The sequence below is a fragment of the Cebus imitator genome, unplaced genomic scaffold, assembly GCF_001604975.1.
Source record: "Cebus imitator isolate Cc_AM_T3 unplaced genomic scaffold, Cebus_imitator-1.0 Scaffold660, whole genome shotgun sequence".
Classification (NCBI taxonomy): domain Eukaryota; kingdom Metazoa; phylum Chordata; class Mammalia; order Primates; family Cebidae; genus Cebus; species Cebus imitator.
In genome coordinates, this window is record NW_016107975.1 from 652,925 (window position 1) to 668,398 (window position 15,474).

At 33.2% G+C, this 15,474-nt stretch overlaps 1 protein-coding gene across 3 annotated transcripts; it reads left to right on the forward strand.

The window, feature by feature from the left end:
- The first annotated feature begins 416 nt into the window (after positions 1-416).
- Positions 417-14,509, forward strand: KLRC2 (killer cell lectin like receptor C2). Of its 3 annotated transcripts, XM_037734776.1 has the most exons (8): positions 417-1,020; positions 2,830-2,919; positions 3,286-3,384; positions 3,906-3,950; positions 4,499-4,650; positions 6,247-6,347; positions 7,532-7,626; positions 12,265-14,509. In XM_037734776.1, coding segments are annotated over exons 1-8 (594 nt in total). In that variant the 5' UTR covers positions 417-1,010; the 3' UTR covers positions 12,267-14,509. The 3 variants fall into 3 exon arrangements, with proteins under 3 accessions (XP_037590704.1, XP_017373664.1, XP_037590705.1); XM_017518175.2 differs by lacking the exon at positions 12,265-14,509 and having other exon boundaries at positions 7,532-8,245; XM_037734777.1 differs by lacking the exons at positions 3,906-3,950; positions 12,265-14,509 and having other exon boundaries at positions 7,532-8,245.
- The last annotated feature ends 965 nt before the right edge of the window (positions 14,510-15,474 follow it).

The following is a 15,474-nucleotide window of genomic DNA, read 5'->3' on the forward strand; positions in this document are numbered from 1 at the left end:
CCTGAACTCCTCAGCTCAAGTGATCCTGGAGTGCTGGGATTACTGACAGGAGCTACCACACCCAGGCACTCACGTACCATTTCACTTGTGTTTTAAAAATCTCCGTTTTCTGCCCACCCCATTTTTAAGTAGGTGATGTTTTAAAAATTGTTTTACCTCCCTACATAGTTCAACTTAAGTTTTAATCATTTACAACAAATATTTCTATTAAAATGCAGACAGTAAGTCATGATTGAGGAAGGAATCAGTGAGCAATATAGTGAGTAGTTTGTATTATTTCAGTCTCTGGCATGGTGATATAGTTCAGTATTGTTTAACATTTTATTCTTTCAAGAGACATTTGTTTTAATCAGAGGAATCTGGTTAACTTATATGAAGAAGAAAAATGAATGGGAATTTTAAGAACTAAGACAAAGAAATTAAGAAAAAAAGTTTGAGAATTGATGTCAGTTACAATTAAGTTGAAAATGTAGTATTTTCTCAGAAGAGTGACAAGTATATTAAATTCCTATTGATAAGATTATTTAAATTTTTTATTATGACAGCAGTGATATTATAGGGGTATATGATAAAGTATATAATGCCAAGACAACTTAGGCACCTTGTCTAAATGTAGAAAGTAAACATCTAAGATAATTTTAAAAAGTTACAATATTTTAGTGTTTGTGACTGAGATGGAAACAATTAACTGCATGTGTTAAATCTCTGTTCTCTCCTCATCTTGTCGACTATAAAAATTTCTAAGGGGTACTTGAAAATGGACAAACTATATGACACACTAGCCATCCAAAGTCTCCTGTATTCTGAGGTGTGTGATGAGATAAAATGATTCAAAACAGGCCTAGTGTGAGAATTTCCTGTTCAAATCTGAAGTGACACATTGGTGAAGAATCTACTTTTTCCACTCTAGCCTCACGCTGAGCCTTCAAAGGGCAGTCAGTAAAATCAGATACCTTTTGTGTCTTGAAGAGGTAGCCTGACCTCTCCACTGAAGAGTGTGTGACTTTCTGATGACAGAAGGTATGTGTTGCTACTCTCCTGTTTTTCTACCAGCTCATCTCCTTTGGTAGAAGATTGTAAATAGTAGATGAGATGCACCCGAAATCAAGTTTATATAGGCTAAAATCAAGGTAGAACTCTCTTTATGTGAATAATTCAGGGTTAAAAATGAGCCAAAATATAAAATATGTTTGAGGATTTCTTAGAGTATTCACACTATTGCCTGTGGAGAATCACTCAAGTATGTGCATACATAATAATAGGTTTGCCAACCAATGCAATTCAGAGTGAAACCCATAACCATCATGACAATGAACAATTAATTTTGAATATGATAATCATTACTGGTTTAATTGTATATTACAGGTGGGCCAACCTTTAAAAATAAATTTTTTAAATGGATACATCAAATTGTAAATGTCAAACATACATCCTCAGTCACATACCTAGATTTAACAAAAGCAGTTTTAATGTTTAATAAAAGCAAGAATGAAGTCGTTTCCATAAAATACAAATCTGAACTTAATTACAAACAATTGGAAGACTTAATACAATTGAACCAAACATTGCAAAAAAGATTTACTACACTGACATGAGATGCCTAACTAATGAGTTATTTTACACACTCTAATGCAAATCAGAAATAATAAAATGGCAAAATTGTGTTAAAAAATAATTAAAATATCTATTATGTATTCAATGCTAATATGTGCCAGGTTGTGTGTTTAGTGTTTTACATATCACATTTTAAAAATTATTTTTCCCAACGTAGATTAGTAAACTAGGTCAGTAGACACTAAGCAATTTAGTAAGGTCACGCGTTATAACTTCCAAAGCTAGAGTTAATTATAGTTTCATTGACTACAGAGCTCATTGACTAGAGTATTAAATGACATGATCTGAGCTATTACAATGACTTATACAGCCAAAGCAACCCTCACTGACTTATACACCCATAGGAACTCTCTGAAAGTTTGGTTGGACAGTATCCTTCCATAGATGGCCCCCACTTTTATTTATCACTTTAAGCTTTCCTATTTTAGTCATTTAATCAATTATCAATTTCCTGTGTAAAAGAAGCAATTAAAAATATATTTTGTTTTCAATTGTATTTAGTTTATGCATAGGGTAGTTTTACAAGATATAAGATGTATTTTTTAAATTTTAATGACTTTTCTGATTTCCTAATTTAGAAAAAAAAATCGCTCGACAATAGCTCATGTTCTATTGATAAATGAATGTAAGTCACTCACGACGTATTTTCGTATAAGAAGTTACTCTATATGCTAACAGAACTATTTTATCTTATGGCACGCAATTCTTAACCATCAGTGAATTTTAAAACTATCATAAAATCGGTGTATTTTTAAATACAGCATTTTAATTTTTAACATATGCATTCCATTTGTGTGAAATGTTTTTGAAGAATCTAACTTTAATACAAATTTTTTTCATGATCTTAGCTCTCACAAATGTAATGTTTTTATTGTTCCCATTAGTCAAATACAGAATACCTCTAAAAAATTACCAATTATATCATGAGATTTTTGTTTAAAGCTTCAGGAAATTAGTAACATAATTTTACATGGGTTAACAGCAAAATAAACATTACTGCTCAGCCCCAGCACATGCAGTTTGCCTATACCAGGGATCCTGTCAAAATATACACCATCTGTATCTTCTTAAGTGCAGTTATCATAGAGCACAGTCCCTGACATCACACAGCTGCAGAGGTGAATAAACAAAGAGAAACCTTCTCAGAAGTGAGTCTGGCCCAGGACCCAAAGAGGCAGCAAAGGAGACCTAAGGGTAATAAAAGCTCTATTTCAGGAACCGAACAGGAAGTATTCCAAGAAGAATTAAACCTTCAAAATGCTTCTCTGAATCATCAAGGGATTGATAAAATATATGACTGCAAAGGTAAAACATTAAATACATCTGCAATATTATTGTTTTAGGATGTGCAGTTGAATACAGAAGGGTGGGGGGAAAATAGGGAAAAATTTGCACTTGTGAGAATCAGAGTTCATAATTGGGATCTAAAATTCTAATATGAAATAGGAAGGCTAATTTTATTCAGGCATTGTTCAACCGTAATCTGTGATCAGCAACTCATGAAGCATTATATTTCCTGAAATTAAATGGTACCTTCTGAGAGAAAGATTACTATAATAGATACAGATTTAGAGGGCAGAGTTTACCATTATTTCCCTGTGCATGCGGGTTCTCGTGCGTAATCCTAATAAACTCTCTCCCCTCTCAGTGCCTCTGTTTCTCTCCCCGCAGGTTTACTGCTACCTCCAGAGAGGCTGACTGCCGAGGTTCTGGGAATCATTTGCATTGTCCTGGTGGCCACTGTGCTAAAAACAATGGTTCTTATTCCTTGTAAGCATATTTTTGAGAGATTAGAAGGGAACTGTTTAATGCTTGGAACTGCCTCAAAATATTTTATAATATTAAGGAACAGAACTTTCATTTTAATGTTTATATTTGGACCCAAAAGTATTATAGTTATTCTGAGCTTTTCACAACTACAAATAACAAAATAATTGTGGGGAACACTTTTTTTTTTTGCATGTGTAATCTATATATGTATACACACACAAAGATAGATATATTTTCTGATTTCATAATTCAAAGCCATGCAATAGGAAAAAAGTATTTAGAAAAATTAATTTTGGAAAGTGGATACATCAAATACTACAAGAGATGGTGCAGTTTTGTGCTAAAGTCTTTAAAAAAAATTTCTTTCAAAGATCTACTTCATTTATTTTTATTAAAATAGTTAATTTTAAGATTTTCCCCATTTTAAATAACACACAAAGTGTCAAAGTAAAAAACTAAACTTGTTATGGTTTATCTAGATATTAGTTTTAATAAAAATCATTTTAATTTTTCGATTACAGTCCTGGGGCAGAACAATTCTTCCCCGAATACAAGAACCCAGAAAGGTACATTTTGGTTTTCAACGTTCTGATATTAGTACAGTTTATATTTTGTGTCTGTTTTAAGGCATGTAAAATAACAATAGCATTACTGGAGAAAATAAGCCATTAAATTGAGCCACAAATATTTATAAACAAAGACTATAAGGAAGCATTTCCTTTTCTTCAATAAGTAGAAATATTCACTTAAAATCATTCTGTTGTCTTTCTCCCAGTTAACAGAAGTTTCCTACTGCTGTGAGATGATAAGAAATAAATAATTTTACTACCGTCAAAAAGTAGTTTTGTATCAATGATGTTCAAGACCTGTGTAGGGTGTATTTTTGTTTGTTGATTTGCTTTATATGGGAACACAATTAGGGGATGAGAGACTAACCCGTTTCTGTGAATGTGTGTATGAGTGACTGGGTTATTAAAATATATATATTTATAATCATGTAAGGATGCATAAATATGTTAAGCACATATATGTTAATTCCACTGCAAAATATGTAAAATAATTTTCATTTTTAAAAATTCATATTGTTCTGCATAGTAATTTATATCTTTCATAGCACATCATTGTGACCATTGTCCGGAGGAGTGGATGACGTATTCCAACAGTTGTTATTACTTTGGTAAGGAAAAAAGAACTTGGGAAGAGAGTTTGCTGGCCTGTGCTTCAAAGAACTCCACGCTGCTTTCTATAGATAATGAAGAAGAAATGGTAAGATGTAAATGTTTTAAACGCTTTATGAAAAGCTTATTTTGGTCAATAATACATTTGCAGAAATCATTAATATGTGTGTACATATATTTAGCATATATATCATCAAGTTTATGTAATATTCAATTGAGTGACTTATTGTTTTTAATTTATATACTATGAATGTACTTTTATTTTCAGTTTTTGCTTTTCGTGGAAAACCATGCTTCTATAAATGCTTTGAATCCACAATGAATTTTGCTATTTAATTTTATTGAGCATGATATGATCTGGTCATGCAGATTGATCGCAAAGTGAATGAATTCATGCCATACTAGTTAGATCATGAAATAAAAGTTTCCAGCTCCAGCAGTTCCACCCTGTGTATGCCCTCACCACTTATCCTGACTCCTCTCCAAAACACTGTCTTGATTTTTAACGTTATAAATAATGTTCGCCTGTTCTTGAATTTATATAAAGGGAATAATACAGTGTGAATTTTCATGTCTGTCTTTTTTACTCCTATCTGATATGCTGATATTTGTGCAATTCCTCTATATTATTGCAGTTATTTGTGGTTTGCTACTGTTCACCGCTGTGCTATGTACAAAGAACACCAACAATCCATTCAATCTTGTGTCTCTGGATGGGGAAGTGAGTCTTATGTCCTCAAGGGCAAAGAGGACCCTGGATGGTGCACTCATAGTCATGGGGTCCCTTTGCTGATCCTCCTCATCCACACCCACCCTGGTGTCTCTCGCTATGAGAACAAAGCACTTCCTCTGGTTCTGAATTGGTAGCAGATCTCCTGATAGATCATGCTTGCCATTGGTATCAGCCTTACCTGGTGTTGTGGAGGGGACTCTTCAATACACAGCAGAAGTGAGCTTTGCTGAGCCTCCTCCTATTGCCAGGTCAGGTGTTGGGAAACAGCAGACCTACGTCACCTTCTTCTGGGTGGAGAACTTAACATGCTCCCTTGGACACTTGGTTGATCCCCAATGCTAGGGTCCCAGACAATTTCATCTTTCTCTTTCCAGCTTTCAGAGTTCTCCATTGCTTTTGTCTTTTGCTAATCCCAGAGTTTAAGTTGTTTTTAGGAGGGAGTAGCAGAGAGGAAGTAGCAGAGAGGGACATTTCTATACCACCTGGTCAGGACCACTGATGTTCCACCAAACCGAATCAGATGAAAGTGAGGGTTTATCTAGTTCAAGAATGGTGTGGTGCCCAGAAAGCCCAGTCTGTAGCTTCTATGTCGTTTATTTCTGAATGACAACTCCTCTATTCTCTTCTAAGTCTACGACTCTGAGAAATATAGTACAAAAGGAGGTTGATTTAGTCACAGTATCTGGAGGAATAAATGCACAGTATCAGGGAAATCATAAAGCCTTACTGTGTTTATTCTGTCAATTGGGGTAACTATTATATTGCAAGAATTAAAGTTTTTTAATTAACATGAGAAGAATGAAAGTACTACTGAAGAGTTCATTTAAATCAAAATTACAAACATTCATGAAAGTTTTTGGCCCTGCCCATAGTAGTTTTCAACTTTAATATATTGTTTTTATAATGTTTTCATAATTGTTATTTAATTGAAAATTCTTCATTTTCTTTCAGAAAGTTCTGGCTGCCATTTCAGCTCCCTCATGGATTGGTGTGTTTCGTAACAGCAGTCATCACCCATGGGTGTCAATAGATGGTTTGACTTTCAAATATACGTAAGTTGTTTTGTTTGTTGCTATATAAAAAAACACATATAAAGGATAAATTCGGAAGCATAATATGAATAAATTTATGTGGAATCATAGACATGAAGAAAGATGTGGAAAGTTAGTGAAATTGTGATATAAATATTTTACAGTAGACCATCGTGGTCCATATATGTCTACCCACTCATTAGTCAGCTAGTAACCTTCTTGGTTATCAGATGGACCAGGGGTGTCCAATCTTTGGCTTCTTTGGCCACATTGGAATAAGGATTGTCTTGGGCCATACATATAATACACTAACACTAACGATAGCTGATGAGCTAAAACAAAACAAAAGAAAATTGCAAAAATACCCCAGAATGTTTTAAGAAAGTTTATAAATTTATGCTGGGCTGCATTTCAAGCTGTCCTGGACCATGAGTTGGACAAACTTCAGATGGACGATCAGATAATTGCAGTGCTCGTTTTTATTAAAAAGTCATCCTTATTTTACTTAAGAATATCCTCAGACTGGGCACAGTGGCTCTCTTCTGTAATCCCAGCACTTTGGGAGTCCAAGGCAGGTGGATCATGAGGTCAGGAATTTGAGACCAGCCTGGCTAATATAATAAAACCCCGTCTCTACTAAAAATACAGAAATTAGCTGGGCATGGTGACGTGTGCCTGTAGTCCCAGCTACTTGGGAGACTGCGGCAGGAGAATCACTTGAACCTGGGAGGCAGTGGTTGCAGTGAGCCGAGATCACACTACTGCACTCCCACCTGGGCAACACAGTGGGACTCTGTCTCAAAAAAAAAAAAAAGGAAAAAGAAAATCCTCAAAGCACTATAGTAGTGCTGTTGGCATATTGCTATGCTTGTTTTTTTATTAGTAGTTATTGCTGTCAATCTCTTATTGTGCCTAATTTACAAATTAAACTTTATCATGGTTATGAATGGGTAAACATAATCTGTCTATAGGTTCTGTGCTATCTGCCATTTCATACATTCACTGGGGTTTTGAAACATATCCTCCATGGATGAAGGAGGACTACTGTATTGCGTGTTCAGAGTAATGACTTTTACTAATAGTATTTGAAAAATTTAATTATCCTTTCTCATCAAATTATTTTTTTACAGTACATGGAAAACGCTCTTGTCTCATGGATTATTTGCATAAAATGTAACAGAATTATGCATTTTTCTTCATTACAGGATTAAAGACTCAAATAATGCTGAACATAATTGTGCAATGCTACATATAGATGGACTTAAATCAAAGCCATGTGGATCTTCAATAAAATATCCTTGTAAGCATAAGCTTTAGAATTAAAACATTTGAGTTTGCAGTCTGACAGATAAATTTTATATTTGTTAAAATAGAAATAACATAATTGCCTGTCTTAAAATGAATCATGTTATTTGCTGTAATAATAAGAAAATTCTAAATCAGTTATTGAAATATAATACACACAGTTACAAAAGTACAGATCTCCTGGCATTTGTGTTGGGCTTATTTTGCTCAACTTGATGTTTGTGGCATTCAGCCTTCCTAAAACTTGCATATTATATGAGTCAGTTTATATGAAGCAGCAAGAACTTCATATAAGTTCTTGCTACATACAAGGGAAACTCTGGAGACAGAAAGTAGAATAGTGATTGCCAATGCCTAAGGAAAGCTGAAATAGGAGATGACCACTAATTGCTAGAATGTTTCTTTGTGTCAGTGATGTAAACTTTCTAAATTTCAGTCATGGTGATGGCTGGAACTCTGTGAATACACCAAAAGTCACATTTTAAGTGGATGAAATTTATGCTATGTGCATAATACTTCAATAAAGCTGTCAAAAAAAAAAAAAACCTCTCATGGGGCTGTTTGTGACTGCATTTAATCTCTAAAGTAATTTTTAAGATTAGCTTCTTGACTTTTCCAATCAATATCATATTGTGTCCTTCCATGCACTGTGTTCAATGTGCTGGGTTCTCTTTAATTTCTATCATATTATGCATTTTGGGGGATTTAATCATACAGAAATGCAGATGTTTTACATTCATGCTTTTGTAAATGGCATCCTGATTTTAATATTCCTTTTAGTAATTTTTGTTGTTGTAAATAGAAATACAATTGATGTCTGCATTTTGATGTTTTATCTAGTTGTTTCACTTATTTTACATATTTAAATCTATCATTTCAAATATAGGATTTTCTGGATTTTCTATATAAACATCAATTTTATCTGCAAATAATCACACTTTTATTTTTTCTATTCATGTGCAATAACTTATTTTTGCTTCATTTATTTTCACAGGGTAGGGCTTTATATCCATAGTTGAATAGAAGGTACAGTCAAATTCTGTATGTATCATATGTATCATTTTTTTGTTTTGGCAAAAATAATTTCAAAATATTATTCATATTTATAAAGCTTTTTTTTATCATATCTTTCTTATATTGAAGCAGTTTTATAATATTCCTTTTTTTCTAATGGATTTTATCAATTGTAACATTTTTATTATTTTTTATTAGTTGGAATGATATATGTTTTCTTTATATAACATTTTATAAAATAAACTAGTTTTATTTTTGTCAAGTGTTAAACTAGTCTTTGTTTCTAAAACAAATCCATGCTGATTATTGTATATGGCCCCTTATAAAATATCAGTTCATATATTATTATACCTAGGGTAAGATTTGTTTCTTTATCCATGTTCACAAGGATATTTGACCATGTTTTTATTTATAGCTATGTACTTGAAAAGTTTTGGTATCAAGGCTATCTTGAGAAGATTTTCTCTTTTTCTACAATCTGGAAGCATCTGTTAAGACTACTGCTTTATTTTTAGATGGTATTCACTAGTGATGTCATCTGAGTTTGTAGGCTATTTTTATAGGAATGTTTGTCTAAACTGAATTTCTTCTCAGATTTCTACTTGAGGTACTATATTTTGGTAATGAGCATTTCCTAGGAATTTTCTATTTCATATAAACATCAAAATGCAGTGATAATATAGCTTTATTAACAGTTTAATAACTGTAAAGACCTTAATGGTATTACCATGTTTAAACCAGAAATAAAATATTTGTGCCCTTTCAAAATCTTCCTTCAGTAGTCTTTTGTGACCATTCATCTTGATAATTTATTTGGCCCATATGTTATTTAGACATTTATTACTGAATTTAAAACCGCATAAGGTTCACAGATTTTTGTTTATTGACTTCTATTGTAGGTAAAATATAGCTAGAATATTTCCTACAAAGCTGGAAATGTTCATCTCTCTATAAATGTGGCTCATGTGGTGAGGAATTGGTTTTAAATGTTATTTACTTTTTAATAATTAATGTTAAATTTAAATAGCTACATTTCAACTGTCTCCTGGCCAAACTTGGCTAGCGGTACTACATTGAAATTGAGTATATATGTGAGTGTGTGTGTGTGTGTGTGTGTGTGTGTGTGTGTGAATGTGTGCATATAAGTGATGGTTACTTGCCTAGTTTAAATCTTTCTATAGGCTCACTGTCCTGTCTTGTATTAAGCATCAAGGGTCTTTAAAATCCCATTTATTATTTTTTATATAAAGAAGACTAAGCCTGTCATGGTCATGCATATTGATCACAAAGTGAATGGACTCATGATACAAGGCAGATCATGAAATAGAAGTTTCCAGTCCCAGCAGTCCTGCCCCTATGTATGCCTTCCTCATTTTTCCTGCCTCCTCTCCAAACCACTGTATTGACTTTTAATAAATAAGCAAAGCTTATTTATCATTTGTTTTTGAATTTATATCAAGTGAATCATACAGTGTGTATTTTCACCTGTGTCTTCGATATTTGTGCAATAATGCCGTTAGCTGTTGTTTGTTACTGTTCATTGCAGCATTACGTACATAGAACGTTTACAATCCATTCAGGCCTGTGTCTCTGGATGGGGGAGTGAGTCTCATGTCCTCAGGGACAAAGGGGAACCTGGATGGTGCACGTGTAGTCACGGGGTTCCTTTGCTGACCCCTCTCAGCCACACCTTCCCTGGTGTCTTTTGCTGTGGGAGGAGAAGCCCTTCCTCTGACTCCTAATTGGTAGCAGGTCTCCTGGTAAATCATCCTTGCCAGTGGCACCAACCTTGCCTAGTGTTGCTGGTAGGATTTCCTTTCAATACAGAGCAGCAGTAGGCTTAGCTGAGCCACCTCCTGTTGCCAGATTGGGTTCTGAGCAACAGAGGCCTAGATCACTTTCTTCTGCTGGATGGGGGACTGTAGATGCCTGGACACTGTTGATCCCTGATTCTGGGGTCTCAAACCATTTTGCCTTCCTCTTTCCACCTTTCGGAGTTTTCCCATGTGTCTTTCATTACTTCCAGAGTTTATAGTTGTATTTAGTAGGGAGTGGCAGAGAAAAACGATTCCATGTACCTGGTCAAGACCATTGTTATTCCACCAAAAACCGAATCAGATAAGTGAGGGCTAAAGACTGGTGTGGTGCCCAGAAAGGCCAATTTTTGGCCTCTGTGTCATTTATTTCCTCAACCTTTCGATTTCCTTCTAAACTTCAAGCAGAAAAGTTCCACTATGAGAACCATAGTGGAAAAGTACACTGATTTAATCAGAATATCTGGAGAAATAAATGTGCATGCAGTATTAGGAAATTTATTTCAGTCCTTACTGAAGGACTGAAGGTCTGTCTTACCCGACAAGGGCAACTGTCAAATTACATGAATCACAGTTTTGCTTATCAAAATAAGAATGAATGTACTAAGTATAAAAATTAAAATGTTCCTTTTAAGTCAAAATTACAAAAATTCCTAACAGTTTTTGACACTATAAAGCGTCAAGTTTACTATTTTGTTTAATGTATTTATTTTGTTTTGAAAATGAAGCATCTTATGAAAGAATGTATTACTTGCACTTTTAAAAATTAATAAAAACTTAATAAAAGTTCAGAATTCAAAGAAAGCACCTAAAAGCTAATTAGAACTTTTATAATTATGATTTAAATGAAAATTTTTTATTTTCCATTAGAAATTTCTGGTCTCCCTGTCAGTTCTCTAATAGGTTGGCGTCTCTTGTAGCAGCAGTGATCATCCATGGGTGTCAATAAATTTGAACATTTGAATATCAGCATTCAAATTTAAGTAAGTTTTTTGAATGATTCTATATAGTAGAAGAATATAAAAGGACAAGTTCAGAATAACATTATGAATAAATTTAAGTGTAATTATAACCATAAAGATGTTGAAAGTTAGTGAAATATTGCTATAAATATTAAGAAATGATCCACAATTACACTTTCTGTGGTTTTAGTTACCCAGGCTCAACCACTGCCAAAAATATTAAAAGGAAAATTCTAGGAAGAAACAATTCATGAGTTTTAAATTTTGCACCGTTTTGAGTAGTGTAATTAAATTATTTATATAGTGTATGGATCCGTCTCACCCGGGACATGAATCATTGCTTCATCCAGGATAACTGCACAGCCTAAGTTCCCTGTCCATTAGTCATTCAGCTGTCTCAGTTATAAGATCGACTATCGCAGTACTGTAGTGCTTATGTTTAAGTCACTCTTAGTTTGCTTAATAACAGCCCCAAAATGCAAGAGTATTTTTGCCGGCCATTGTTATAATTGTTCTTTTTTCATTATTATTAGTTTGTTTTCATCCCTTACTGTGCCTAATTTATAAATGAAAGTTTATCAGAGCTATATATGTATAGATAAAACACAGCATATATACAGTTCATTATTATCTGTGATATCAGACATCCACTGGGGGTATTAGAACATCTCCCAAGACAAAAGGACTGCTTCGTTCAATTTTCATAATAACCAACTCATAATAATACATGGAAAATATCAACTGTTTCATAATATTCTTTTCTTACACTGTGTGGAAAATGCTCTTGTTTCATGAAATGTTCCCATACAGTCTAATGGGATTATGGATTTTTCTCCATTACAGGATAACGTAATCAGATATCGGTAAACATAACTGTGCAATGCTGCACTCATCTGGACTTAAATCACACACGTGTGGATCGTCACAACTATATAATTGTAAGCATAAACTTTAGAATTAAAGCAACTGAATTTGGAGTCTGTTCAGGTAATTTTAAATCTCACAAAATGGAAATAATATTTTGATTGAAAAAGTTTTAAAATAAATTATGTAATTTGTTCTAATAAAGAATTTTTCAAAACTGTTGGAATGTAATATACATACCACCAAGTACAGATTTCATTGCTGTAGGTCTTGCTCTTTTTACTCAACATTTTATTTGTGGCATTCAGTCTTTCTTAAAGTTTCACATTATACAAGTGTGTTTATATGAAATATCAATAAAAGGCAATCCCATAGAAATAGAAAATGGAATAGTGGTTGCCAATGCCTAAGGGAAGATTGGAATAGAAAGTGACTGTTAATTGTTAACAGTTTCTTTTGGGGATGATGGAAACTTTCCAAATTTCAGTAGTGATAGTCATAACTGAATATACTAAAAATAACTGACTATTGCAATAGGACTGTTCTAAAAACAAAAAATAAAAATAAAAATTAAAAAAACTGACTTATGCACATTAAATGGATGAAATTTATGCTGTATGCATGACACACCTTAATAAAGCTATTTTGTAAAAAAAAAAAACAACTGGATTTATATTTGGGACTGAATGTGATATCTAAAGTAGTGTTTAAATATAAGATTTCTTTATAACATTGACTTCTCTAATCAATGTCATGCTGTGCCCTTCAATACATTGTTTTCAAAAATTAGTCCTTTTACCCCTTCTTAGACAATGGAAAGATCAAACTTCCTTTCCTATGGTTTAAATATTTGTGTCTTCTCAAAATTTATATTAACACATCCCTATTTTGTTATTTTAAGAGGTAGGGCCTTTGGGGAAATAATTAAGTCAGCAGAGCTTTGCCCTCATGGGTTGATTAGTGCCTCACAAAAAAGCTGCTAGGAACTAGCATTCACTCCGTTTTCCCTTCTGCCACATGAGGATGTAGCAACACAGTGCCACCTTGGAAGCAGAAAGCAGCCCTCATCAGACACCAAATCTGCAAAATGTAATGAATATGTAAATCTAAATAAATTTATTTCTAATAAAAACACACAAAATGCATATAAGCATATATCATATCAGATCATTTAGAATTATAATTATAAAAATACAATAAAATATAATTAATAAAAATACACATATAGCTAGCAAACAAACATAGGTATTTCAGATTCACGGTTTTGCAAATGGCATACTTATTTTAAAAATTTCTTTAGTAATTCTTGCTATAAATAGAAATACAATTGAAATTTGCAAGCTGATTCTTATATCCAGTTACTTCACTGAATTTTTTTTGTATTAAATGTATCATTTTAGGTATAATTTATTGGGTTTCCTGTATAAACAGGTATTGTGTCTATAAATAATCACAGTTTTATTTTTTCTTTTTAATTGCCACATTTTCTCTTTATTTCTTTTCTTTTTGATAACTGAAAAAATTATGGATACATAATAGCGTATGTATTTACAAGTATACATGATATAATGATACAAGTATACAATGTGTAATGATCAAATCAAGTAATTTGGATATGCATCACTTCAAAAATTTATCATTGCTTTGTGTTGGAAACATCTGAAATCTACTCCTCTAGTTATTTTGAAAAATACAATAAATTAAAATTAAATATAGTTGCCTTATTATGCTACCAAACACTAGATCTTATTCCTTTTGTCTAGTTGTACTTGCGTAATCATTAACCAACATTTCTTCATAAGCCCACACTATACTTCCCAGCGCTATTAACTATTATTCTACTCTCTACATCCATGAGATCGATTTTATTAGTTCCCACATATGAGTGAGAACAAGTGATATTTACCTTTTTGTGCCTGGCTCATTTCACTTAACATGATGTCCTCCAGTTCCAACCATATTGTTGTAAATGACAAGGACTTTATGTTTTTATGACTGAATAATAGTCCATTATTATTCCACATATATGTGATCTATCTGAACCACATTTTCTTAAGTGGCAGTACTGCAATAAACATGGTAGTGCAGATTTAGCTTTGATATCCCGATTTCATTTCTTTTAAATATATACCCAGCAGTAGGATTGCTGATCACATGGAAGTTCTATTTTTCGTGTTTTGAGGAATCTCCATATTGTTTTCCATAATGACTGTGCTAATTTACTTTCCCACCAAAAGTGTACGAGGGTTCCCTTTTCTTCACACCCTCATCAGCATCCATTATTGTCTTTTTTATAGTAGCCATTTTAACTGGGATGAGATGATATTTCATTGCAGTTTCGATTTGCATTTCTCTGATGATTAGGGATGTTGTGCATTTTTTCATCTACCTATCGACCATTTGTATATCTTCCTTTGAAAAATGTGTATTCGGATCTTTTGCCCATTTTTTGATCTAATTATTTGATTTCTTGCTACTAAGTTGTTTGAGTTCATTATACATTCTGGTTATTAATCCCTTGTCAGTAGAATAGCGTAAAAATATTTTCTCTCATTCTGTAGTTTATCTTTTCACTCTGCTGATTGTTTCCTTTGCTGTACCAAAGCATTTTAGCTTGATGTAATCCTATTTGTCCATTTTTGATTTTGTTGCCTGTGCCTTTGAGGTCTCACTCAAGAATTTTCTGCCCAGACCAATATCTAAAACATTTCTCCGATCTTTTTTTCTAATAGTGTTATAGTTTCAGATCTTACATGTAAGTCTTCAATCCGTTTTAGTTTGGTTTTGCATATGGTGAGAGATAGGAGTCTAAATTCATTCTTCTGCATATCAATATGCAGTTTTTCCCAGCATTATTTTTTGAAGACACTATCTTTTTTACCAGTGTATGTTTCTGGTACCTTTGTTAAAACTGAGTTGCCTGTTAAATACACAGATTTATTTCTGGATTCGTTGGTCTATATGTCTGTTTTAATGCCAGCGCCATGTGGTTTTGATTGCTACAGCTTTGCAGTATATTCAGGTAATGTGATGCCTCCAGCTTTGATATTAAGCTCAGAATTGCTTTGGCTATGCTGGATGTGTTGTGGTTTCATATAAATTTGAGAGTTGGTTTCACTATTTCTGTAAAGAATGTCACTGGCGTTTTGATAGAGATTGCACTGAATCTGGACTAGCTAAGGTTTTAGT

Bases quoted from the DNA above. Each gene is read 5' to 3' on its own strand.
- KLRC2 (XM_017518175.2), top strand. The intron at 2,920-3,285 runs GTAAAACATTAA...CTCTCCCCGCAG, and splicing joins TAAAATATATGACTGCAAAG to GTTTACTGCTACCTCCAGAG. The intron at 3,951-4,498 runs GTACATTTTGGT...TATCTTTCATAG, and splicing joins GAATACAAGAACCCAGAAAG to CACATCATTGTGACCATTGT.